The 27002-nt window shown below is 35.8% G+C and overlaps 1 protein-coding gene across 1 annotated transcript in view; it reads left to right on the top strand.

Moving 5' to 3' along the window:
- CEP70 (centrosomal protein 70) overlaps nucleotides 1-27002 on the top strand; it is a 66817-nt gene that overhangs the window by 13192 nt on the left and 26623 nt on the right. Inside the window, exons 5-9 of the mRNA XM_052641970.1 lie at nucleotides 12919-13088; nucleotides 15577-15633; nucleotides 24744-24828; nucleotides 24925-25013; nucleotides 26478-26552. Coding sequence (XP_052497930.1) covers nucleotides 12919-13088; nucleotides 15577-15633; nucleotides 24744-24828; nucleotides 24925-25013; nucleotides 26478-26552 — 476 coding nt within the window. The remainder of the gene's footprint in view (nucleotides 1-12918; nucleotides 13089-15576; nucleotides 15634-24743; nucleotides 24829-24924; nucleotides 25014-26477; nucleotides 26553-27002) is intronic.

Genomic DNA, 27002 nt, shown 5'->3' on the forward strand with positions numbered 1-27002 from the left:
GACACGATTGAGCACACACCACCTCCTTTGGCAAACCACTCAGTGTAAAGCCACCAAGCTCTTCTGTACACTTCTCCACAAGTCCTTTAGCTTCAACTTCTTTTTTTTTACTTTTGTGTTGGATTTCCCAGTCGACTTTAGCTTTCTGCAATACACAGGGAACCATGAGACAGAGTGTTTCTTAGGTCCAAATGAGAAAATAGATCTACTGTTTATTAACATCAGCAAGATATTCCTAACAAATGACGGCCTTATAAGTAACTGACATCTAGGTAGGGAGGAAAGAGAGATCAGAAGGATGGCAGGGCTTATTAAAATTGTTATTGGGCCCTCTCCAGATTGTTGGTCAGTAATACCTTAGAAATATGAATATTGCTCCCACAAGATTCTTAAGTTTTTTAGTGAAAGGATAGCTTGCGCACAGGGAAAAGGTGGAAAAGAGTGCCAAATTCTGGCGAACTTTCAGGGAAGTCCGGTTTTAAAGGGATTGTGAGGCAGGGGGCCACAGTGTGCCTGATTAGCTTGTGCTCAATTCTTGGATTGGTTGACATCAAGGTGAAGTTTCAGGTATCATCAACCTTCCGATTTCAAATGTTCTGGTGTCTACATGCTTGCAGTCAGCAGATTTCATCTGGAGGGGGTCTACCTCCTATAAAAACAGCTTAGTAATGTGTGTCATTCTTTTATATCTTTCAGGGAACTGGGAGTTCAGTGATTCTTCTTTGTGGCAGATTTATGTGTGTGTGTGTGTATATATATATATATATATCAGTGGAACAGAGATAATTTTTTATTCCTGTGGGTCCGTGGGTGTTGAGGCCCAAGCTTTCAGGTACTTTTGTTGTACCAAGCCTGTCAAGGCTACTTGCTCAAGGCCATTTTCTTGGTTCTTCTCTAAAATGGTATTCTTGTCTTCTTGTCTCAAAATCATTGTTCATCTTTCACTCAACGTGATTACTTTAAGATTCATGCATCTTGCTGGATGTATCAACAGATTATTATGTTGTGTGAATATACTGCAGTTTGTTGATTTGCCTGTTGATGGACATTAGACTTGTTTCCACTGCTGGCTAATACAAATAAAACTTTTACAAAATTTGTGTTATTCTGTGGCCTTATGCTTTCTTTCTCTCTTGGTAGATACCTAAGACCAGAATTGCTAAGAGTAAGTGTATAGTTAGCTTCTTAAGATGCTGCCTGTGACTTGTCTTCATTCTCTCAGTGTCTTGAAGGAGCATAAGTACTTAAATTTGATGAAGTTCACCCTGTCAGTTTTTTTTTTAAATAGATTGTATTTTTAATTTGTATATAAAGACAACTTTTCATAGCCCAAGGTTACAATATCCAGTTGTTCCACCACTATTTGTTTAAAAAAACTATCCTTTCTCCATTAGATTGCCTTTGTATCTTTGGTGAGAATCAGTGTATGTGTGGGTCTATTTCTGGATTATCCTGCTCCATTGATATATGTATCTTTGTTTACACCAGAACCACATTGCTTTGATTACTGTTAATCTGAAAATAGGCACTCTGAGTCTTCTACTTTTGTTCTTTTTCAGTATAATGTTGGCTGTTTAATTTTTAAAACATTTTAAAATTTACGAAAAAAATTTATTGGAATATAGTGGATTTACAATGTGCTAGTTTCAGATGTACAGCAAAATAAATCATTTATATATTACATGTGTCTTTTTTTCAGATTCTTTTCCCTTATAGGTAACTGCAAAGTATTGAGTAGAGTTCCCTGGGCTATACAGAAGGTCCTTAATTAGTTATCTATTTTGTATATAGTAGTGTGTATACTATCAATCTCAGTCTCCCAATTTATCCCTTCTCCACACCCACTCCACTCCCCCCCCACTGCTGCTGCTAAGTCGCTTCAGTCGTGTCCAACTCTGTGTGACCCCATAGACCCCCACCAGCTTCCCTGTCCCTGGGATTCTCCAGGCAAGAACACTGGAGTGGGTTGCATAAAAGTGAAAGTGAAAGTGAAGTCGTTCAGTCGTGTCTGACTCTTAGCGACCCCATGGACTGCAGCCCATGAGGCTCCTCCATCCATGGGATTTTCCAGGCAGGAGTGCTGGAGTGGGGTGCCATTGCCTTATCCACCACTTCCTGTTGCCCCCTGGTAAATATGTTTGTTTTCTACATCTGTGACTCTATTTCTGTTTTGTAAATAAGTTCATTTGAACCTTTTTTGTTTCTAAATTCTACATATAAATGGTATGATATGATATTTATCTTTTTGTCGTCTGACTTACTTTACTCAGTATGATAATCTCTGGGTTGATCAATGTTGCTGCAAATGGCATTATTTTTTTTTTACGACTGAGTAATATTCCGTTGTATGTAACTACCACGTCTTCTTTATCCATGCCTTTGTCAGTGGACATTTAGGTTGCTTCCATGTCTTGGCTATTGTAAACAGTGCTGCAGTGAACACTGGGGTGTATGTATCTTTTCAAATTGTAGTTTTCTCTGGATATATGCCCAAGAGTGGGATTGCTGGATCATATGATAGTTCTGTATTTTTTGAAAGAACCTTCATACTGTTCTCCATAATGGTTGTACCAATGGGCATTCCCACCCACAGTATAGGAAGGTTCCTTTTTCTCTATACCCTCTCCGGCATTTATTGATTGTGGATTTGGTGATGATGGTTATTATGATTGGTATGAAATGTAATCTCATTGTAGTTTTGATTCGCATTTCTCTAATAAGTGATGTTAAGCATATTTTCATGTGCTTTTTGCTATCTGTATGTGTTTGAAGAAATGTCTATTTAGATCTTCCACCTATTGTTTGATTGGGTTGGTTTTTTTTTTTTTTTATATTGAGCTTGCATAAGCTATATGCTTTGTAAATTACTCCCTTCTTGGTCACTTGGTTTGCAAATACTTTATCTCACATGTCTTGTGGAATCTTAGTTCCCTAACCAGGGCTTGAACCTACACCTTTGGCTGTCTTTTGGTTTATGATTTCCTTTGCTGGGCAAAAGTTATTAAGTTTAATTAGGTCCAATTTGTTTATTTTTGTTTTTATTTTCATTACTCTAGGAGATAAATCAAAAAAGATACTTATGTGATTTATGTCAGAAAGTGTTCTGCCTTTGTTTTCCTCTAAGAGTTTTATAGCATCCGGCCTTACATTTAGATCGTTACTCCATTTCAAGTTTATTTTTGTGTATGGTGTTCATTAGATCAAACCAGTCAGTCCTAAAGGAAATCAACCCTGAATACTCAGTGGAAGGACCGATGGTAAAACTGAAGTTCCAGTGCTTTGGCCACCTGATGTGAAGCGCCAACTCACTGGAAAAGACCCTAATGCTGGGAAAATTAAAGGCAAAAGGAGAAGAGGGCAGCAGAGGATAAGATGATTAGATAGCATCACTGACTCAGTGGACATGAACTTGAGAAGAATCCCAGAGCTAGTGAAGGACAGGGAAGCCTGGTATGCCGCAGTCCATGGAGCTGCAAAGAATTGGACATAGCTTAGCGACTGAACAACAACAAATGGTGTTAGTGTTCTAATTTCATTTCTTTCCCTGAAAATGGATTTTTACCCTGAAATTTCAGCACATCTTTTTTATGTGTTTATTTTTATTTATAATTTATTTATTTGGTGTGCCGGGTCATAGTGGTGGCATGTGGGATCTAGTTCCCTGTCCAGGGATTGAACCTGGGCCGCTGCATTGGGAGCACAGAGTCTTAACTGCTGGAATGGGAGGCCCCTAATTTCATTCTTTTGTATGCAGCAGTCCAGTTTTCCTATTACCATTTATTGAAAAGACTGTCTTTTCTCCCGTGTATATTTTTGCCTCCTTTGTCATAGATTAAATGACCATAGGGGTATAGGTTTATCTCTGGACTTTATATCCTGTGCCATGGATCTATATTTCTGTTTTTGTGCCAGTGCCATACTGTGAGTCAGGGAACCTGATTTCCTCCAGCTCTGTTTTTCTTTCTAAAGATTACTTTGGCTATTCAGGGTCTTTTATGTTTCCATATAAATTGTAAAAATTTTTTGTTATAATTCTGTGAAGGATGCCATTGGTAATTTGATAGGTGTTGCATTGAATCTGTAGATTGCTTTGAATTGTATAGTCATTTTGACTATATTCTTTCAATCCAAAAACATAGTATATGTCTCCATCTGTTTGTGCCATCTTTGATCTCTTTCATCAGCATTTTATAGTTTTCTGAGTACAGGTCTTTTGCCTCCTTAGGTAGGTTTATTCTTCAGTATTTTATTCTTTTTGATGCAACAGTAAATGGAATCATTTCCTTAATTTCTCTGATTTTTGTTGTTAGTGTATAGGAATGTAAGAAATTTCTGTGTTAATTTTGTATCCTGCAACTTTACCACATTGATTGAGCTCTAGTAGTTTTCTGGTAGCATCTTTAGGATTGTCTCTGTAGTATCATGTCATTTGCAAACAATGATAGTTTTACTTCTTCTTTTTCAATTAGATTTCCTTTTATTTCTTTTTCTTCTCAGAAAGCTGTAGCTAGAACTTGGGAAACTATGTGAATTAAAGTGGTGAGAGTAGAGATCCTTTTCTTGTTCCTAATCTTAGAAAAGCTAAGTTTTTCTCTCTTGAGAATGATGTTAACTATGGGTTTGTTGTATATGGCCTTTTATTATGTTGAGATAGTTTCCCTCTATGCCCACCTTCTGGAGAGTTTTTTTTGTTGTCATAAATGGGTGCTGAATTTTGTCAGAAGTTTTTTCTGCATCTGTTGAGATGATCATGTTTTTATTCTTCAGTTTGTTAATGTGTTGTGTCATATTGGTTTGCATATGTTTGCATCCCTGAGATAAATCTCACTTGATCATGATGTATGATCCTTTTAATGTGTTGTTGGATTGAGTTTGCTAGTATTTTGAGGATTTTGCATCTTGTTCATCAGTGATACTGGCCTGTAATTTTTTTTTTTTTTTTGGTGGTATGTTGTCTAGTTTTGGTTTCAGGGTAATAGTGAAATGAGCTTCCTTCCTCTGCAGTTTTTGGAAGTTTCAGGAGGATAGATGTTCACTCTTTTCTAAATGTTTGATAGAATTTGCCTGTGAAACCATCTGGTCCTGGACATTTTTTTTGTTATTGGAAGTTTTAAAATCAATTTCAATTTCAGTACCTGTGGTTGGTCTGTTCATATTTTCTATTTCTTCCTGGTTCAGCCTTGAAAGTTTGTACCTTTCTAAGGATTTTTGCATTTCTTCCAGATAGTCCATTTTATCAGCATATAATTTCTTATAGTAGTTTCTTATGATCCTTTGTAATTCTGTGCTATCAGTTGTAACTTCTTTTTCATTTCTAATTTTATTGATTTGAGCTTTCCTCCCACCCCCTTTTTTATGATGAGTCTAGCTAAAGGCTAACTTTATCTTTTCAAAGAACCAACTTTTACTGTCAATGATCTTTTCTATTGCTTTCTTCATCTCTAATTCATTTATTTCTGCTCTCATCTTTATGACTTCTTTCCTTCTACCAACTTTGGGTTTTGTTCTTTCTCTAGTTGCCTTAGGTATAAGGTTAGGGTGTTTTTTAAAAATAATTGTATTTATTTATTTTTGGTTGCATTGGGTCTTCATTGCTGCATGTGGGCTTTCTCTATTTGTGGCAAGCAGGGACTGTTCTTCATTGTGATACATGGGCTTCAATAGCTGCAGCATGTTTCTCAATAGTTGTGGCTTGTGGGTTCTAGAGTATGGGCTCATAATTGTGGTGCATGGACTTAGTTGCTCTGCAGCATGTGGCATCTTCCTGGACCAGGGATCAAATCTGTGTCCCCTGCATTGGCAAGTGGATTCTTATCCAGTGTACCACCAGGGAAGTCCCTGTTTGTTTGTTTATTTTTGGTTGCACTTGGTCTTCCTTGCTGCAGGTGGGCTTTCTCTAGGTATGGCAAGCAGGGGCTACTCTTCTTTATGGTGCACGGGCTTCTCATGTGGTGGCTTCTCTTGTGGAGCACAGGCTTCTCCCTGTGGTGGTTTCTGTTGTGGCGCACAGGCTCTAGGCACATGAGCTTCAGTTGTTGCAAGTGGGCTCAGTAGTTGTGACTCGCAGGCCCTATGCGCTCAGTAGTTGTGGTGCACAGGCTTAGTTTCTCCACAGCATGTGGAATCTTCCCAGACTAGGGATCAAACCCATGTCCCCTGCATTGGCAGGCAGGTTCACTGTACCACCAGGGAAATCCAGGTTAGGTTGTTTGAGATTTTTCTTGTTTCTTGAGGTGAGGTGAGATTGATTTGCTACAGTACAATCTATTGTATTTGTGTGTTTTACAATTGTTGTTGTTGCTGTTTTACCTGTAATTGATAAAATGTTGTGGTCGGAGAAGATGCTTGATATGATTTCAGTTTTCTTAAATTTACTGAGGCTTAATTTATGGTCCAAGATGTGATCAGTGCTGGAGAATGTTCCATATGTGCTTGAAGAAAGTATATTCTGTTTTCAGATGGAATGCCCTATAAATATAAAAATATAAAGTTCATTTGGTCTAATGTATCATTTACAGCTTGTATTTCCTTATTGATTTTCTGTCTGGATGATCTATCCATTGATATAACTGGAGTGTTCAAGTCCCCCACTATTACTGTGTTCCTATTGATTTCCCTTTTTATGGCTATTAATATTTGCCTTATATATTGAGGTGCTCTTATGTTGGGTGCATATATATTTACAATTCTCAAATTTTCTTATTGGATTGATCCCTTGATCATTATGTAGTGTCCTTTCTTATCTGTGTTGGGTATTTGAGATTCTTTACATTTCCATGTGAATTTTCTAATTCTGTTGTTGATTTCTACAAAGAAAGCCTGATGAGATTTTATTGTATATGTGTTTCCATTTGGGGTGAACTGGCATCTTAACAATACTGAATGTTCTGATCCATGAATGTGATCTCTCTCCATTTGTTTAGGTTTTTCCTTAACTTTTTTCAACAGTGTTTAATAATTTGAGGTGCACTGATTTTCCACATGTTTCATCAGTTTTATCTCTTAACTATTTAATATTTTGATGGTGTTGAAAATGTTTGTATTTTCTGTTTCAGTTTCTCATTATTCATTGCTGGTTAATTTTTTCCCCTCTTTTTTTATTGTGACAAATTATTTCCCTAACATAAAATTTACCATTTTGAAGTGTAGAGTTCAGTGGCTTTTAATACATTAACAGTGTTGTACAACAATTCTCAACCATCCATCTGCAGACTTTTTTCATCTTCCCAACTAAAACTCTATACTGGTTAAATAGTAACTGCCCATTCCTCACTCCGTGCAGCTCCTGGCAGCCATCATTCCACTTTCTGTGTCTATTGATTTGACTACTCGGGGTACCTCATATAAGTGAAGTCTTATAGTATTTATCCTTTTGTGACTGGCTTATTTTATTTAACATAATGTGTTCAAGATTCATCCATGTTGTAGAATGTGTCAGAATTTTCTTCAAGTCTGGATCCTCAGCAGGGGCCACAGGACTGGAAAAGGTCAGTTTTCATTCCAATCCCAAAGAAAGGCAATGCCAAAGAATGCTCAAACTACCACACAGTTGCACTCATCTCACACGCTAGCAAAGTAATGCTCAAAATTCTCCAAGCCAGGCTTCAGCAGTACATGAACTGTGAACTTCCACATGTTCAAACTGGATTTAGAAAACACAGAGGAACCAGAGATCAAATTGCCAACATCCATTGGCTCATCGAAAAAGCGAGAGAGTTCCAGAAAAACATCTACTTCTGCTTTATTGACTATGCCAAAGCCTTTGACTGTGTGGATCACAATAAACTGTGGAAAATTCTTAAAGAGATGGGAATACCAGACCACCCTAGCTGCCTCCTGAGAAATCTATGCAGGTCAAGAAGCAACAGTCAGTACTGGACATGGAACAACAGACTGGTTCCAAATCGGGAAAGGAGTACATCAAATTTGTATATGGTCACCCTGCTTATTTAATTTATATGCAGAGTATATCATGTGAAATGCTGGACTGGATGAAGCACAAGCTCGAATCAAGATTGCTGGGAGAAATATCAATAACCTCAGATATGCAGATGACACTACACTTATGGCAGAAGGCAAAGAGGAACTGAAAAGCCTCTTGATGAAAGTGAAAGAGAAGAGTGAAAAAGTTGGTTTAAAACTCAACATTCAGAAAACTAAGATCCATGGCATCTGGTCCCATCACTTCATGGTAAATAGATGGGGAAACAGTTGAAACAGTGACAGACTTTATATTTTTGGGCTCCAAAATCACTGCAGATGGTGGTGACTGCAGCCATGAAATTAAGACACTTGCTCCTTGGAAGAAAAGTTATGACCAACCTAGACAGCATATTAAAAAGCAGACGCATTACTTTGCTAACAAAGGTCCATCTAGTCAAAGCTGTTTTTCCAGTAGTCATGTATGGGTGTGAGAGTTGGACTATAAAGAAAGCTGAGTGCTGAAGAATTGATGCTTTTGATGTGTAATGTTAGAGAAGACTCTTGAGAGTCCCTTGGACTGCAAGGACATCCAACGAGTCCATCCTAAAGGAGATCAGTCCTGAATGTTCATTGGAAGGCCTGATGTTGAAGCTGAAACTCCAGTACTTTGGCCACCTGATGCGAAGAACTGAGTCATTGGAAAAGACCCTGATGCTGGGAAAGATTGAAGGCAGGAGGAGAAGGGGATGACAGAGGATGAGACGGTTGGATGGTATCACCAACTCAATGGACATGAGTTTGAGTAAACTCCAGGAGTTGGTGATGGACAGGGAGGCCTGGCGTGCTGCAGTCCATGGAGTCACTAAGAGTTGGACATGACTGAGCAACTGAACTGAATATTCTATTTTGAGGGTACCGATTGTTGGCATCCTTAACCCCTACATTATTCAGAGATCACCTGTATATACCATATTTTGTTTATTCATTCACGGTTATTCATTCTAACACTGTTCATCACTAGACACTTAGGTTGTTTCCATCGTTTGGTTTTTGTGAATAATGCTGCTGTTTATATAGACATACAAATATCTGTTCCAGTCCCTCCTTTCAGTTCATTTTGGTGTGTGCCCAGAAGGGGATTGTTGGATTGTATTGTGGCACTAATGGTAAAGAACCCATCTACCAATGCAGGAGACTTAAGGGATGTGGGTTTGATCTCTCAGTCAGGAAGATCCCCTGGAGGGAGGGCATGGCAACCCATTCCAGTATCACCTTGAGAATCCCCATGGACAGAGGAGCCTGGCGGGCTATAGTCTATAGAGTCGCAAAGAGTCTGACTGAAGTGACTTGGCACATGTATGGTAATTTTATGTTTCATGTTTTAAGGAACTGCCATACTCTTTTCCATAGTGTCTGTACCATTTACATTCCCACCAGCAAAATAAAAGATTTCCAGTTTCTCTACATTCTTAGCCACACTTGTTTTCTATTTTTGTTTTGTTTTTGTTAGTAGTAGCCATCCTAATGGGTGTGAAATGGCTTCTTATTGTGGTTTTAATTTGCATTTCCCTGATAATTAGTGATGTTAAGCATCTTTTCATGTGGTTATTGGCCATTTGTGTATCTCTTTTTAAAGAAATGTCTATTCAAGTCCTTTGCCCATTTTAAAATCAGACTTATGTTTTTGTTGAGTTGTAGAAGTTATTTATTCTGAGTATTGACTCTTTATCAGAAGTATTGGGTTGGCCAAAAAGTTTGTTTGGGTTTTGTTCAGGTTTTCCTGTGAGATGGTGCAGCAAAACCTGAATGAACTTTTTGGCCAGCCCAATGTTATTTGCAAATATTTTTTCTCATTTTGTGAGTTAGCATTTTATTCTAGTGTTTTTCAATGCACGATAGTTTGAATTCTAATAACGTCAAATTTATATATTTTTTCTTTTGTTGCTTATGCTTTTGATGTCATAACCAAGAAATGGTTGTCAAATCCAATGTCATGAAGCTTTTGCCTTATGTTTTCTTCTAAGATTTTATAGTTTTAGCTCTTACCTTTAGAACTTTGATCCATTTAAAAGTCATTTTTTTACATGTATACACCTAGTTTTTCCCAACATTATTTGTTGAACATTCATTTCCCATTGAATGATGTTGGCATGCTTGTTGAAAATAATTGAAAATAATTTGACTGTGGATATGCAGTATTATCTCTGAGGTATTCATTCTACTCCATTAGTCTATATGTCTTTAATGCCAGTACCACACTGTTTTGATTACTTTGGCTTTGTAGTCACCTTTGAAATCAGGAAATGTGAGAGCTTTAACAAGACTGATTTGGCTATGTGGGATCTCCTGAGGGTATGAACTTTAGGATGAATCCCAGCAAATTGATTCAGTACATACATACTTTTCATTACAGGTTATTACAAGATTTTGAATATAGTTCCCTGTGATATACAGTAGAACCTAGTTGTGTATCTATTTTATATGTAGTAGTCTGTATCTGCTAGTCCCAAACTCCCAATTTATTCCTCACTCCCTGCCCCTTTGGTAACCATTGGTTTGTTGTCTCTCTTTGAGTCTGTTTCCATTTTTAAAATAAGTCCATTTACATAATATTTTAGATTCCACAAATAAGTGATATCATACTATATTTGTTTTTTCTGACTTTGCTTCTTTTAGTGTGATAATTTCTGAGTCCATCCGTGTTGTTGTAGATGACATAATGTAATTCTTCTGTAAGTCTGAGTAGTAGTTGATTGTGTGCATATATATATATGTATCATAATCCATTCATCTGTTGATGAACATATGTTTCCATTTCTATTTCTGCAAAAAAAGTCATTGGGATTTTGATAGAGATTGCATTAAATCTGTAGACCACTTTGTATAGTATTGACATCTTAACAATATTAAGTCTTCCAGTCTGAACACAGGATATTTTCCTAGTAATTTCTGTCTTCTGTTTCCTTCAACAACTTATATAATATTCAGTGTATAATTCTTTTGCCTTCTTGCTTTATTCCTTTTTTATTCTTTTTGATACTACTGTACATGGAATTGTTTTCTCAATTTTCTTTTTAAATTGTTGGTTGTTAGCATATAGACATAAAATTGATTTTTTGCATTGACTTTGTTTTCTGTTACTTTCTGAATTCATTTATTCTTTTGGGTTTTTGGGTTTTTTTCTTGGACTGTAAGGTTTTCTGTGTTTTAGATCATATCATCTGCAAAGAGATAATTTTACTTCTTCCTTTCCAATTTGAATGCCTTTTATTTCTTCTTCTTGCTTAATTGCTCTGGCTAGGACTTCCAGTACTATATAGAACAGAAATGGTGAATGCAATTATCTTTGCATGGTTCCTGATCTTAGAGGAAAGGTTTTCAGTCTTTTAATGTGGAATATGATGTTTTCATAGATGGCTTTTGTTATGTTGAAGTAGTTTGCTTCTGTTCCTAGTTTGAGTGTTTTTATCATGAAAGGGCATTGGACTTTGTCAAATGCTTTCTCTACACTGGTTGAGATTATCGTGTGTGGGTTTTTTTTTTTTCCTTTTATTTTGTTAATATAGTGTATTACATTTTTTTTTTCATATGTTGAACCATTCCTGCATTCCAGGAATAATCCTACTTGGTAATGGTGTATAATCCTTTTAATATGCTGCTTAGAATTTGGTTTAATAAACTCAGTTTGTTGCATTTTTGCATCATTGTTTAAATGATGGGATATCGGTTTGTGGTTCTCTTTTGCTTGTGTTGTCTGGTTTGGGTACTAGGGTAATGCTAACCTCATAGAATGTCTTGGGAGAGATACAGGTGATTCTTTTATATCATGCAACCTTGAAAAATTCAGTCATTCTAGTTTTAAGTCACTTGACTATAGATCTCCTGCCTGGCTCAGGGTGGGGCTGAGGCAGAGAATAAATTCTGGGTATAGCTGGTGGTTACTGAGAGACGGTATGGTACCCAGAAGCTGAGTCTCCTTTTTTCCCCTGAGGGTCTCTAAGTCTGTGCAAACTTGACACTATGGGTAGGAAAACATGTGCTTAGATGTGCACCTCTTCTGAAAGTAGTGTCTTAATATTGTACAGATAGATGGGGATAGGGCTTCTCACTGAACTTTATAAAAAGTGTATTTTATTAATAATAATAATTATTAATAATAATTTATTAATAATAATGATGGTGCTGCTGATAATGACCTTTCAAAGGACCTAGAGGGATGGAAGCCATTGTTGTTCATTTGCTTAGTTGTGTCTGACTCTTTGCAACCCTATGGACTGCAGCATGCCAGGCTTCCCTGTCCTTTACCATCTTCTGGAGCTTACTCAAACTCGTGTCCATTGAGTTGGTGATCCCATCCAACCATCTCATCCTCTCTCATCTCATTCTCCTCCTGCCTTCAGTCTTTCCCAGCATCAGAGTCTTTTAGGAAAACCAGGCCAGTGATATTTCACTGAAGACAAGAGAGTATTCACAATTTACATTCCCTTGCATAAATCTTGGGGGTATGTATTATTTCTTAACAAATTCCTGATTATGCTGAGTTTGCAGTCTCCCACATTACATGAATGCCTAAGTTAATTAAACCATATGAAATCCTGAATTATCATTGATCATTTAAGAATCTTAATTTTAATTCTTGATTCTTTTCAGCATCTTTAATATTGACCCCTTCCTGATTATCATTTTCATCTAAACCTGTATATAAACTTAGTTTTACAAAGATTGAGTTCTTTTACTTATTATGTATCCTTAAATGCATGTGAGTATCAATAATATTTTCCCCATTTTATGCTGATTTTACTTGTTACAGTTTTTGCATTTATGATGTATCATTGTTCCTGGACCTTGTACCCATTTAAAAACAGCCTCCCTACTGAAGTTCTTGAATGAGACAGCTTCATAGAAATTTTGAGGATAGCTTTTTCTACAATATTGTTAGAACAGCATGTCTTAGATGTACATATTGTAATTTATTTTTTGAAAAATTTCTTACAGGCAAAATGTGAACATTATAAGAAAAAACGAACAGAGCAACAAGAGACTATTGCTGCTTTGCAGAAGGATATCTATAGGTTAACACAGGAAGAAGAAGAACGCATTATCACTCAAAATAGAGTGTTTTCCTATCTCTGCAAAAGAGTTCCTCATACCGTCTTGGATAAACAGTAATGTTTGCTACATAAATTGATATGTAGCTAGACTCTTCATTTATTAAAAAATAGATTCCATCTTGGGTATGGTTTTATCTGTTAAACTGGTGGAATCTTCCTCTTCTCTGCCCTTTTTTTGGTTTGTTTTAATGTCATTAACTTGTTGAAGAAAACAACTGGTTGTCCTGGAGAGGTACATGCTAGATTTGTCTATTTGCTTCCTTATTATGTCTTTTAATTTATTCTTCTGTCTCCTGTGTTCCCTCTAAACTGGAAGTTAAATCTAAATTCAGATGCAAGTATTTTTGGTGACATATTTCATAGGTGATAATTTATTCTTCTAATAATAACATATGTTTAGTAGAGCTTCTCTCAGGGATGCTAAGATTGTTCAGGGGTTTAAATAGCAACAATCTGATCCTTCTCCTATAAAATTTCCCATTCTCTTCTCATCTGATGGTTTCTCTTGGTGATCTTGTTTTCAATTCTGCTATCCCTTTTCTCTCTTTTTTTCTTGCTGGAGTTCTTCCATTAAGAAAAAGCACCTTTCCTATTGAGTAGGGACTGTCTGGTTGTCCTGTATGGTTTGTTACAGGGAAGGTAAGAGCAGTGATCAGTTCCTTAATTTTAATTTTTTAGAGTAAGCAGTTAATGATCAATTGTAATAGTCTAGTTGGGAAATAACGCAGATCTAAAAAGAAAGAAGAGATACTGCAGAGATGGACAGGAATTGTGTATACCAATTGACTATAGATGTTGAAGGAAGGAGAGAAGTCAAGGATAGCCAGATTTCAAGCTAGATTTGGGGAAAGGGACAGGAGGAGTATGGATTTATCTATGAACATGTACTTAGATATCTTCTGTCAGCCACATAGAGATATCATGCCTGTTGTTTAGTTGCTAAGTTTTGTCTGATTCTTTGCGACCCCGCGGCCCTCTAGTTTCCTCTGTCCATGGGATTTCCTAGGCAAGAACACTGGGGTAGGTTACAGTTTCCTTCTCCAGGGGATCTTCCTGACCCAGGGATCAAACCCACATCTCCTGCATTGCAGATGGATTCTTTACTTCTGAGCTACCGGGGAAGCCCTATCAGGCCTATAGTTAGAAAGGCCCAACTCCATAGAGCTTTAAAGTTTAGACAGAAAGAAAAGGCAGAAAAGAAGTTACGTTTGGGTGTCAGGCTAACTGAGGAACAAGAATGTTTGAAGGAGAGAATGGTGAGGAGTTTTATATGCCACCTCATTGGTTTATGTTTGTCTTCCTACTGTCTTATTTGCTCAGCTGCTAGTTTGACACATAGTAAGTCTTCCTTAAAAGTTTATTGACGGTAGAGGTAATAGTCATTCAGAATGAATGAAGTTTATCATGCAGGAAAAATAGAAATGGGATAATAGCATTGGGGAAGGAGGGAGGTGAGAGGGTTTGCAAAGTATGTAAAGGAAATTAAAGCATATTTGCAGAATAATATGAAAGCTGATATGTGTTGGGATGGGGAAAGTTGAAGGGAAAGAATAATTCAAAAAGTTACGATGTTAAAAGCACAACTGGTTGAATTAGTTCTGAAAAAAGGAGATGGATAAGTACAAGAGTGAAATACTAAAAATTCTTGCTTTAAAAAGAATAGTATGTGAAAGTGTAGTGTTATTTTATTTTTCTTTGAGGATTTTTTTAATTAGAAAAGCACTGCATGCCTACAAAAATTCAAACAATATAAAAGTATATAAAGTAATATGTTATAAACCTGCTTACTTCTCCTAATTCCATATCCTGGAGATAACCACTTTTAACAGTTTGGTTTATGTTCTTCCTCGTGTTTCACAGCAATAGTGCTGTTGACTTTTTGGGTGGGACCATTCTTCATTGTAGGGTATGATGAGCATTCATTTGTTCATTAATGAACTTTTAAGCATCTTTGCTCCCTCCCCAACTATTCAGTGTGACAACCAGTACCATCCCCCAGTTCGGGTAATATTATCCCTCAGTTAGGAAGTCATATAGTTCATTTTCAGTACATAGACTCATATACACCTGCTTTCTTTAAAAAATAGTTATACATTTGGCTATGCAACATTAATTTTTTCCTACAAATTTACATTATCTCTTCTAATGCCTCCTCATTTTCTATAATATGGATGTGCCATTATTTAACTTTTCCCTTGAAGAATGTTTAGATTGTGTCTGAGTTTTCACTCATAATGAATTGGACAACTTTGTTCATCTTAAGTGATAGCCTTGGGCAAATGTTTCTGTGGGAGTGATTGTTAAAGGTAGACCTGTTTGATCAAGGAGAATATACATTTAATGTGTTGAGATTTAATGTCTGTGGTTATTTAAAAATGTATACATTAAAATTAAAATATATGGCATAGTGGGATACTTCTGGCAAAAATCACTTACATTTTTTATGAATTTGCAGATATTTATCACTATAATTTGAAATTGAATAGAGACAATAGTAAATGTTCCAATACCACATTTTAAAAATAACTCATCTGTTTTCTAGGTTGCTTTGCCTTATTGATTACTATGAATCTAAACTTAGAAAATTTCATAAACAAAGGTATGACTTGTCATATATTACAATTTTAAAAGTAATTGTCAAGTTATGAATTACAACAAAAGTTTTTATGGCCTTTTGAAACATAAAATATGCTTTGAAAATCTATGGATATGGGTATAATTTACCTAATATGTAACTATAAATTCCTTTTTATAAAGAATCTTTAAAACTGTACTTTACCACTTATGTTAAAATCCATTGTTTCATTTATATTAAAATATGTATATTTAATAATCACTAAGTATTGGTCACAGAAGAAATAGTATTTTTATTTTGTTGAGGTATTATGATTTGTTCTGCTGATGTCATCTAGCCACTAGATAGTTACTGAGTCTATCAACACAGTGTGTAGGATTGGATTAGCTTCCTGCCAAAGTACAGCCTAATTAATTAGTATGCAGATTTATGAGATAAAGATAAAACATTATAGTGCAAAATCAAGTATATAAATAAAGCACAGTTTTCACCTCTGATTAAAGCAGTAAGGGTAAAATTTTAAATGATCTTTGACTAACCAAAAATTGCTGAAAGATATCTAAGGCCAAATAATCTAAAGTACTTTAATATAAATATCTAAGGCCTTTAATATAAAGGCTATTTTGTTTCACTGTTTATAAATGGAACAGTTCTTTTAACAAATATTTATTTAAGCACCTACTTTCTGCCATGTTCTGTTTTTATCTGAACAGATAAAATAGATAAACATCAAATAACTTCAGGGAACTTCTCTTTCAAATGAAGCTGTGTTTTAAGATGGTAGACATGGTGTTCGATTCTGTAGAGATAGGAAAATGTTTTGAACATGATTCTTACCTCCTAGGAGTTTGCAGTCTAGTAAAGGAGATTAAATGTAAACACATTAATAGTTAAGAAAAATAATGTGAGACTTAAGACCCTAATATATAATGTTGCAATAAAAGTAATTACTAAAAAGTGTGCAGTCAGTCAGTAATACAGGAGTTGATAACAGGAACAAATTGGTTTTGGATGGAGTAACCAGGGAAGCCATTAAAAAACAGATGGGGGTTGTGCTTGCGCTTGAATAAGTACAATTTGGGAAAGCAGAAAGGCAAAAAAAGAAAAAAGAAGCTACGTATATGCTATGAGCAAAAGTTCATAGATGTAAAAGGATAAGCTTTTTAATGGCAGTATAATTAAGCCAGTTTCTCTGAACTTTAAGGGATTTGTTGATATATTCATAGATAGAGGTAGTATGGAGAGCAGTCATTCCCATGGAGGACCAAGAGTAAGCTATAAACGAACAAGACATCATTGGCCTTGGAAAGAAGGAAGATACTGTTTCCTTTGATACAGAAAACCTGGGTGATGGGGTTGTAAGTATGTATACTAGGGTTCTAGCAAGAAACAGAACCAGTAGAATGTACCCTCATACACAGAGAGTGAATTGTCTTAAAGAAATAGGTTCATGTAATTGTGAAGCTGGCAAGTCTGAAATCTGTAAGGCTGGCATGCCAGCTGGAGACCCAGGGAAGAGTTGATGTTGCAGTGTTGAGGCTGAAGGCAATCTGGAGGCAGAATACCTCCCTTCTTGGAGGTTTTAGTCTTTTCTTCTAAGGTCTTTAACTAATTGCACAGGGCTCACCCACATTGTGAAGAGTAATCTGCTTTATTCAAAGTCTATTGATTTAAATGTTTGCCACATCTAAAAAATAACCTCACAGCAGTGTTTAGACTGGTGTTTAACCAAGTATCAGGGCATCATAGTCTAGCCAAGTTCACACTAAAATGAACAGTCACAGTATGTCAGAGTGAAGAGAAGCAAAATGAAGAATTTCATAGCTTGAGAGGTTATAGATTGGTATGCTCACAGAAAATCAAAAATGAGTAAAGCAGGTTAGGTGGGAACTGTGCCAAACTGGAGAGCTGTCTATAAGGGGCCATTTATTATATACTCTAGCCAGTTGATGCCATGCAGTAATGTGAGCCCACTGTGGCTAAATCTGCTTTTTTGAGAAGTTAGACGGTTAGGTTTGTAAATGAAATCAGATTTTTAATGTTTGCAATTAAAACTGAGTGCCCTTAAAAATATTATATGGTCCAGACTGAATATTATCTGCAACCTTTACTCTATATCTTTAGTAAATTCTGATGTAGATTCAGGAGTTGGATGACTTTTTTCCTGTAAAGGGCCACACTATATTTTAGGCATTTTGATCTGTATAGACTCTCACAACTGCTCAACTCTGTTACAGGATGAAATCAGCCATAGACAGTAAGTAAATGAATTGACATGTCCATGTTCCATAAAACATTATTTTAAAAACCTGCTGGCTGTGGCCCACAGGCAGCAGATTGCTGACCCCCAGTCTAGTTGATGAAGAGAGCATTTGAGATTTGAAGTAAGAGTAGAGAAGATTTAGTGTAGCCATCTTTGAAATGTCTCAGGTAGAATGTGGTGTGAGAGATTGCCTCTGAAGTTATGTAAACTGGGATCCTCTAACTAAATATAATAAAAGGATTGAGGCTGTTGCAGGTATTGTTGAATTTGGTTGTCATGAGTTTATAGTGAACATCTGGGATTGAGGAATGAAATCTTGAGGGAAAAGAATTACTTTTTTGCTTAACAATCCCATCATCATGGACTAACTAAAGTGAAGTACTTTGGCTTGTACAAATTATGCCTAGGTCAGATACTTGGATTGAATGTCTCCCAGTTCAGTTCAGTCGCTCAGTCATATCTGACTCTTTGCAAACCCATGAATTGCAGCATGCCAGGCCTCCCTGTCCGTCACCGACTCCCAGAGTCCACCCAAATCCATGTCCATTGAGTCGGAAATGCCATCCAACCATCTCATCCTCCGTTGTCCCCTTTTCCTCCTGCCCTCAATCTTTCCCAGCATCAGGGTCTTTTCAAATGAGTCAGCTCTTAAGGGAGAAAAGATATAGGAAGAAAATAGGGACTGCGTTATACACAATATTCTCACAGATGAAAAAGTAGAAGTCATTTATACTTTGCAGTGTTGAAGAGTCTGTCCTAAGGAGAGGATTTTTCATAGTTCATTGAGTGAACAAAACTTAAGTCTCTTCTAAGAGTAAATAACTTGATAGAGAGATTGTAGCAGCTTCAAGGTGGATTTTGAGATCTACTAGTAGGATATTAGGATCACCTGAAGAAGCAGGCGAACTCTTAAAAAGAGGGTGTAAGAATTAGCTGACAAGTATTATATTACTTGAAAGAAGTGAGAGAGAAGAGAAAATGAAGGAAGATGGGTTATGATTTGGAGGTCTAAGTGGGATAAATAGGAGGCATAGGAGAAGGATGTATATACCTGTAGAGCTAAGGGAGCAAGACAAAGGAAGAAGACAGATGGGACATGGGCCTCTTGCGGAGGTAGAAGCACTCTGCTTAACACCCTTTTTAAAAGGCAGTGTTGGCCAAAGTTTTTCTCATCATGTAACACAGAAAGTGGTGTTTGTATACCACACTGGGGTAATTGGCTCAAGAAAATCTGGCCAGTTGTCTTGAGTGCTTGGCATATTTGTAATATCTTGGCACAGCACACCTATGGCACACCACTTGGACCCTCTACTTTAGGGCACAGGCTTGAGAAGGCCTCCAGAGAGCTTGTGAAAGGCAGTTTCTGGATGCTATGGACTGGTCTTCTGTTCTGCCACCATACATGAGAAAACTCGGGGGAAGCAGAGGAAGCCGCAGTCAAGGCAGCAGAAATTTGAATGCAAGTATTAAGCAGTTGGAAGTCTTAGAACACTGCAGACATGCTACAATTTCTGAAACAGAGGAAAAGTAAGTTTTAAAATGATAGGTTCTCAGCTCTGTTACTTTACCTATTTTTCTTTAATATATCAACATAGATTACATGGAATATATTGCTAGCTTTTTCTATTAGTATTTCCCTGGCTTGGTAGATAGGATTAAAGAACCAAGAAAAATAACGTAGGAATAACAACTACAAGATTCAGATTGAGTTTCTTCTGAGATGTTAGAGACATTTGAAAAGTTACCCCAGGGAAAATAGCTCTATAATGAATTAGTAAAATGAAGTCTCCTTGTCTAATTCCATCCTTCTCTTTAGATAGAAAATTTTTAAGTGGTGTTGCAAAATGGAAGCAGGTAACTTTGAGGTTCACCTCTGGTTGAACATAATTTGGATTAGGGAAGAAAATAAAATACAAGATTTCCCTAGTTTTGCTCTTTCTCTCTACCCCCAAGAAGCATAATTTTCAACACTAGGTCCTTCCTGGGGCTTCTGGAAGCCATTGGAGAAAGGGTGGGAGGAATTTGGCTGTGAGGATCCCATGTCCAAGTGAGAATTGTAGATGTTTAAAATTATGTTTTTAGTTCAAAAAAACACGCAAAATCTGTCAATGCTAAATAAAGGACTCTAGGAAAATAAAGTGATGATTCTTTACTGAAGCTCATTTCCTTTTAGGTCTACATAAATTTAAAATTGGTCTCCTCTACTATATATATGTGTTAGGTTTCTCTTGAGAGAACAAGATAGCCATAATGGCAGATATTTTAGTTTCCTGGTGGCTCAGCTTCCCTGGTGGCTCAAATGGTAAAGCGTCTGCCTGCAATGTGGGATACCTGGGTTCTATCCCTGGGTTGGGAAGATCTCTTGGAGAAGGAAATGGCAACCCATTCCAGTATTCTTGCCTGGAGAATCCAACAGACGGAGGAGCATGGTAGGCTACAGTCCATGGGGTCGCAGAGTCGGACACGACTGCGTGACTTCACATAGGAAATGATCTTGAGTACACAGGCTTTGAAGCCAGAGAGATTTCAGTTTGAATCTCATCAGTACTGCTTACTCTTTGAGAGACTTTGAGCAAATTTAAATAACTCCTCTAAATGTTTCTAAATGTTCCTCACCTAATAAATTGAAATACTTTATATAATCTATCTTGTTCTTGTTGTTTAGTCGCTAAGTCATGTCTGACTCTTGTGACCCCATGGACTGTAGCCAGCTAGGCTCCTCTGTCCGTGGGATGATCCAGGCAAGATTACTGGAGTGGGTTGCCGTTTATCCTTCTCCATACATCGGTCTCAGTACTTTTTATATAGAAGCTACCCAGTATCCTTATTTGGTCATGGTCATTTGTTAAAGACTAGCATGTTTTAGAACGTCTGAGAGATATGTTAGTACAGCTGTCTCGAATAGAAATGTAATGAAAACCACATATATAATTTTGTATTTTTCATGTAGCCAAGTTAAAAAGTAAAAAGAAACCATTGAAATACATTTTCATCTATTTAATATCTGAAATATTGGCATTTCAAAGAAACCATTGAAATACATTTTCATCTATTTAATATCTGAAATATTGCCATTTCAACATGTAATCAGTGATATCATTGATATTTCACTTTTTTTTTCATTCCAAGCCATTGAAATTTGGTGTTATAGCACACCTCAAATCAAACACTAAATTTTCATCAGAGGTATTTGATCTGTATTTAGATTTCATGAAGTCTATCTCAAAAATAGACTTATATACCCAGATTGTTCTATACATACCTGAAAGTTCTCTAGCAACTAAGTCAAGTACAAAAATTTTTTTCCTTTAATATTTACATCTACATTTATACAACTGACTCATCTTTTTTAGAATAATTGGTTTGACTGAATTAATGATTAAAAACTATACCCAACTTAAATTCACTAACTTCTATTTAATTCAGAAGGATGCTGCAAAATTGAAGAGCAACTCTAAATCTATCAGTAGCAACTAAAATCATATTATTAATATTAGAAAAACATGTATGAAGTCAATATTGATTTGTATTATAAAGTTTCATTTCAATATAAATTCTCATAACCTATTAGCTAGACACAAACATGCCTTTTTTTCTTTGGAGCTTCAAATTTTGCTTACTCATATATAGAGTGATACGAGTGAGTAGGCTTCCCTGGTAGCTCAGTTGGTAAAGAATCTGCCTGCAGTGCAGGACACCCAGGTTTGATCCCTCGGTCGGGAAGATTCCCTGGAGAAGGAAATGGCAAAGCACTCCATTATTGCCTGGAAAATCCCACGGACAGAGGAGCCTGGTGGGCTGCAGTCTATGGGTCACTTGAGTCAGACACGCCTTAGTGACTAAACCACCACCACACTATTTGTGTTTCAGCATTTGGCAAGTACTTTTTTTTCCAAGAAAATTTTGAATTCAGGTTAACAGTATAGTTAGTCTTTGTAACTTTTCCATGACTCAACCAATAAGCATTGACAAAAAACACAAAAGATGGTTAAAGTCATTGTTTTCTGTTTGTTTCAATGGTCCTACAAACTGGCATCACATTTATGTATGTGCTGTATAATTTTAACAACTGAATTCATGACATTCACAGTCTGTTTCAAAAAACTAGCAGATTTCCAATATGTCTTATACAGTATAGCAAAGCAATAAGACTGCAAAAGCAGTTTTTAAAAAATCCTAGTAAATCTAAATTTCTGATGTTACAGAACTACCTTCTGTTGTGGAAAAATGAAAAAGGTTGTTTCATGTCTTGGTGAAATTCTTCTTTGATATGTAAAATTCAAAGATGTGCCATAAGTCAGATTTTTTTTTTAAAGCTTCCACTTGTCAACATTTCTTAATAAATCTGGAGGTCCTCTGATGACAGAACATCCCCACAGTGTTAATTGAGCATTTGATTCATCTAAAAATGTAATTTTTAAAATTAAATCAGTTGCTCTTTGGTATTATAAGAAAGGTCTTGTATTCTCCAGGCAGTTGTTTGTGGGCTTAATTGAAGATCTTTCCTTTTTCTTATAAAAATGTTTTAGTTATCTTCTCATAATTTTGCAGCAAAATTTTCATAGAAAATAATTTATTTCATGTAAGAATAGTTTCTATTTTTGTGTAAGAGCTCAAAAGTTATAAGCTCAGATTTTGCTAAAAACTTATTTAGAAGTTTTTTTGTGTGGTTAATTTTGATTTTGGTGACTTAGATTCTTTTTTGACTGTTGAGAGGAAATTTCTTAATGTATCTATTATGTATTTGCTGAAAATACTTTCCTATCATTATCTACTTTATTATCCTAAAACATTTTTTATTTAACAACTTTAAAAAATAACTTTATTGAGATTAATTCACATGCCATAAAATTCACTGTTTTAAAGTATATGATTGAGTAGTTTTAGAATATTCACAAATTGTGTCACCATCTCTGCAGTCAGTTTTAGAACATGGACATCATCCACTGAGAAGCAGAAAACGCCATACCCATTAGTAGTCACTCTCTGCCCTGAGCCCCTCTTTCCCTGCAACCCAACATCACAAAATATGCAATTCCATTTACATGAAATGTCCAGAATATGCAATCCATAAAAAAAGAAAGTAGATGAGTAGTTGCCTAGGAATTGGATTGTAGTAAAGTAGGACTCAGGGTAGAGAGTAAGCGGAAAGTAATTGCTAATGGGATGGTGGTTTCTCCGTGGGTGGTGAACATGTTCTAAAATTGATTGTGGAGAGACTTCCCTGGTGCTCCAGTGGTTAAGACTCCTGCTTCTAATATAGGGTGCATGGATTTGATCCTTGGTTGGGGAACTAAAATCCCATGTGCTCCATGGCATGGCCAGAATATAAATAAAATTGATTGTGGAGATAGTGACACAACTTTATGAATATCAAAAAGTGATATCTCAAAGAACTAATGATTAATGTCTTTTATATGTTTACTGTCCATTTATGTGTTTACAGTAGGCATTTTGGGGAAATGCCTACTGATGTCCTTTGCTCATTTTTAAATTGAGTTTTTTTGTCTTTTTGTCAAATTATGATACAAGTTCTTTATCAGGTTTGCAAATATTTTACCCCATTCTGTAAATTTTCTTTTTATTCCCCGTTAATGATGTCCTTTGAAGCTCAGAATTGTTTTACTTTTCATGAAGTCCTGTTTATCAGTTTTTTAAATTTTTCTTTCATCTCTGCTGAACCAACAGCTTTTCCAATTTGTTCTTCATCAGGAAATTTGTGACATTCTTTCAGTCTCTTTTGTTTACTGTTTCAGTTATTTTACTCTCTCAGATGTTTTCATCTCCACTTGATTTTTTAAAAAAACCTGTCCATAATTTTTAAAAGCCTTAGTTCTTATAATTAAAATGATAAATATATCAATTATGATTTATATAGCTATCTCCATAAATATAGTATCAGAACAAACAGTGTTATATTGGTATCATTCTGATTGAATCAATCCATTGATCCTGACTAGACTGGTGGTGAATTTGTATTAATATATGGTACTACAAACCACACACACACTCTGTACAACCCAGGCCGCAACATTAATACCTTAACATGATGCATCAAAGTGGAAGGTAGTCCTAAACAATAAAGTTGTGTTTAACAGAAGGATATTTTACACTGCTTCACCTTTAAAATTTTAATTAAAATGAAATAGAATTAAAATGGATAGTTGCACTAGCCATATTTCAAGCACTCATTGCCTGTATGTACCTAGCGTTTACCATCTCAGACAGCCCAGTATTAGTGTTACCGGTTTTAAAAACATTAATACTGATTTGCTAGTACTTTGTAGCTCACACAATGTTTTGATGTCTTTTATTTACTTTTAAAACCAGTTTTGTGAGGTAGATGTGATAGAAATTATCTCTGTTCTACAGATGAGAAGAAAAATTCTGAGAGACTGACTTACCCAAATAATACAACTCATTAATGAAGATGTCAAGACTTAATCAGGGCCACTAAACTTGTGGCCTTGTTCACTTATACTCTGTACTTTTTGATATAGTTTTTTGTGATCTAAAAGTACTGGAAGGAGAAAACAATATTCTTTGTTCATTCAACAGGTGTTTTTCTACCCCTTCTTAAGCCCTCTATTCTGGGCAGTGAGATAGAGTGGTGAACAAGACAAACTTCTGGTTTGCATGGATCTTAAATTCCAGTTAAGGCATTAGTGAACAAATGTATACTGTAGTACTAGTTAATAAGTAGTATGTTCTAATACAATTTTCTGTAAGAATAAGTAGGAAATTTGGTTTAAGTTTTAGTTTATGTTGAGGTTATCAAGCCCTTATTGTATTGATTTAATTTTTGTTAACTAGAATTTTTTTCCTTTGGAGATAATTTTTTCATAAATACACTACATGTATTTTTTCATAGACTATATAAAGAAGATGAAAGTCAGTCAGAAGAAGAAGATTATAGAAGCCTGAGTGCTTTACCCACTTACAACGGCCTTCTAATGGTATGGAGGACTATATGATTGATAAATACTTTTTAATAAAGTAAAATAATAATCTAATTTCTTAGGAAAGTTAACTGTTTATTCACTGTGTTGCAGTCATTACAGAATCAACTCAAGGAATCAAAAACTAAGATAGATATACTTTTAAGTGAAAAGCTCAATCTTCAAAAAGATTTGGAAACCAGGTGAGAGAAACTTGTCATTTTTATTTAACTTTTACTTAAGCAAATCGTGGAATTTTGAATGTTAAATCAGCCATCCTATCCCCTTTACTCTAAAACTAATGTTGGGGACCTCATATTTGTATACTCATTTTAGTCATTAGCCTCTCATATGATAGAACAAAAATATGTGCGTAAGCAAGGGGAGTGAGAAAATAGGAAGAAGATAAAACTGGCTAGGAACTCAGAATAGATTTAGCCTATGCCAGTAGGGAACTCAGAATAGATTTAGCCTATGCCAGTAAGTTTCCGTTTCATAAATTATTTTTATTTTAATTTTTTTCCAAATTACTTTAGAATGTCTTATTTCATCATATACATGTGTTGTGGGAAAGGAGAAAAATTTTTAAGTTTAAATGGCATACAACAGAAAGGTTTATTTATATACAAGCATACTACCACAGAAGGAAGGCACTCTACATGTTGACAGAAAGTAATAATGAATGTACAATGTTGAGACTTTTCATTAAATATTGTTGGATACCTATTGTAAGTTAGACACGGTCCTAAGTTCTGATATCGTATATAACGAACAAAACAAATATCTTGTTTTGTAAAGCTTATACTTTAATGGAGAGGAAACTGATACCTACGATCAAAACCATTTCTGTAACGTTTAAAAGCCTGCCACATAGTAATGTGTACATTTATGGTTATATAAATATGAGGGGAAAATTTGTAAAACATGCATGGGAATAATGAACAGTGAATTTGAGCTAGTGGTTACCTGTGGTATGGGCAGTGAAAAGTGAAAGTGAAAGTTGCTCAGTCGTGTCTGACTTATTGGAGTGGGTAGCCGTTCCCTTCTCCAGGGGATCTTCTCAAACTAGGGATCAAACCCAGGTCTCCCTTATTACAGGCAGATTTTTTTACCATTTAAACCATAAGGGAAGCCCTAGAATACTGGAATGGATAGCCTATCCCTTCTCCAGCAGATCTTCCCAACCCAGGAATCAAACTGGGGTCTCCTGCATTGCTGGTGGATTCTTTACCAGCTGAGCCACCAGGGAAGCCCATGGTATGGGAAGGAGAGAGCAATGGCAGTAATTAGGGACACTGAGTTTGAAGTAGCTGTATAAGGTTTTAGTTAAAAGATTTTAAACAGAACACTATTCAGCTTTGATAAAGCTTGAGGCATGGACACACCACTATTTGTTTTACTCTATTCTTGTTTGTGCATTTGAGATAATTCACTATAAAAGCAAGTAATAGGTTAATAACAATAAAAGTGGGTAGAAAGTTTTGAATAGGGGATACACAGAAGAAGAAATCCAATGGCCAATAAATACCTCATTAGCAGTTATGAAAAATTTTAAGAATTTTTAAGCATATTTATGACAAGTAATAGAGTATACTTTATTATTATTAAATATCTTTATAGTTTTATTAAGTAAATTGAATGTGTTCAACATGATTTATTTTCTACAGGCCCACACAGCATGAATTAAGACTTTATAAACAACAAGTGAAGAAACTGGAGAAAGCCCTTAAGAAAAACATCAAGTAATTATATTTTACCATAGTTACAAATTTATTAGGATTTTATGTCTTATTATTTATTTTTACTAACCTGTCAACTTACCTGATAGTGGCTGTGGCTTAAAATTACCAGGTTGATGGGCAGGGCTGGGAGGTGGGGGGGTGGGGAGGTGCGGAGAAGACTTTAACAAGGGATATTTCTGGTTCCACAGTTTAAAAAGTTTCTACTGTGATAGATTTGGCTATATATTCATCTTAAATAAGAACAAGGAAAAGGTAATTTTCTGATATAAAAGGCAAAGATTTTAATTAGTTGACTTTGGAAGTCATGGAGAAATTGCAAGAGAATCATTGAAATTAGAGGCAACAAGGCCCAAATTTTTGTTGGTGGTAGTGATGACCTGAATAATACATAGCCTTATCATATTTTAAAGCTTAAAGTATCAGAATGAATGTAGTGAGCCATTCATATCC

The sequence above is a fragment of the Budorcas taxicolor genome, chromosome 1 (genome assembly GCF_023091745.1).
Source record: "Budorcas taxicolor isolate Tak-1 chromosome 1, Takin1.1, whole genome shotgun sequence".
NCBI classification, from domain to species: Eukaryota; Metazoa; Chordata; class Mammalia; order Artiodactyla; family Bovidae; genus Budorcas; species Budorcas taxicolor.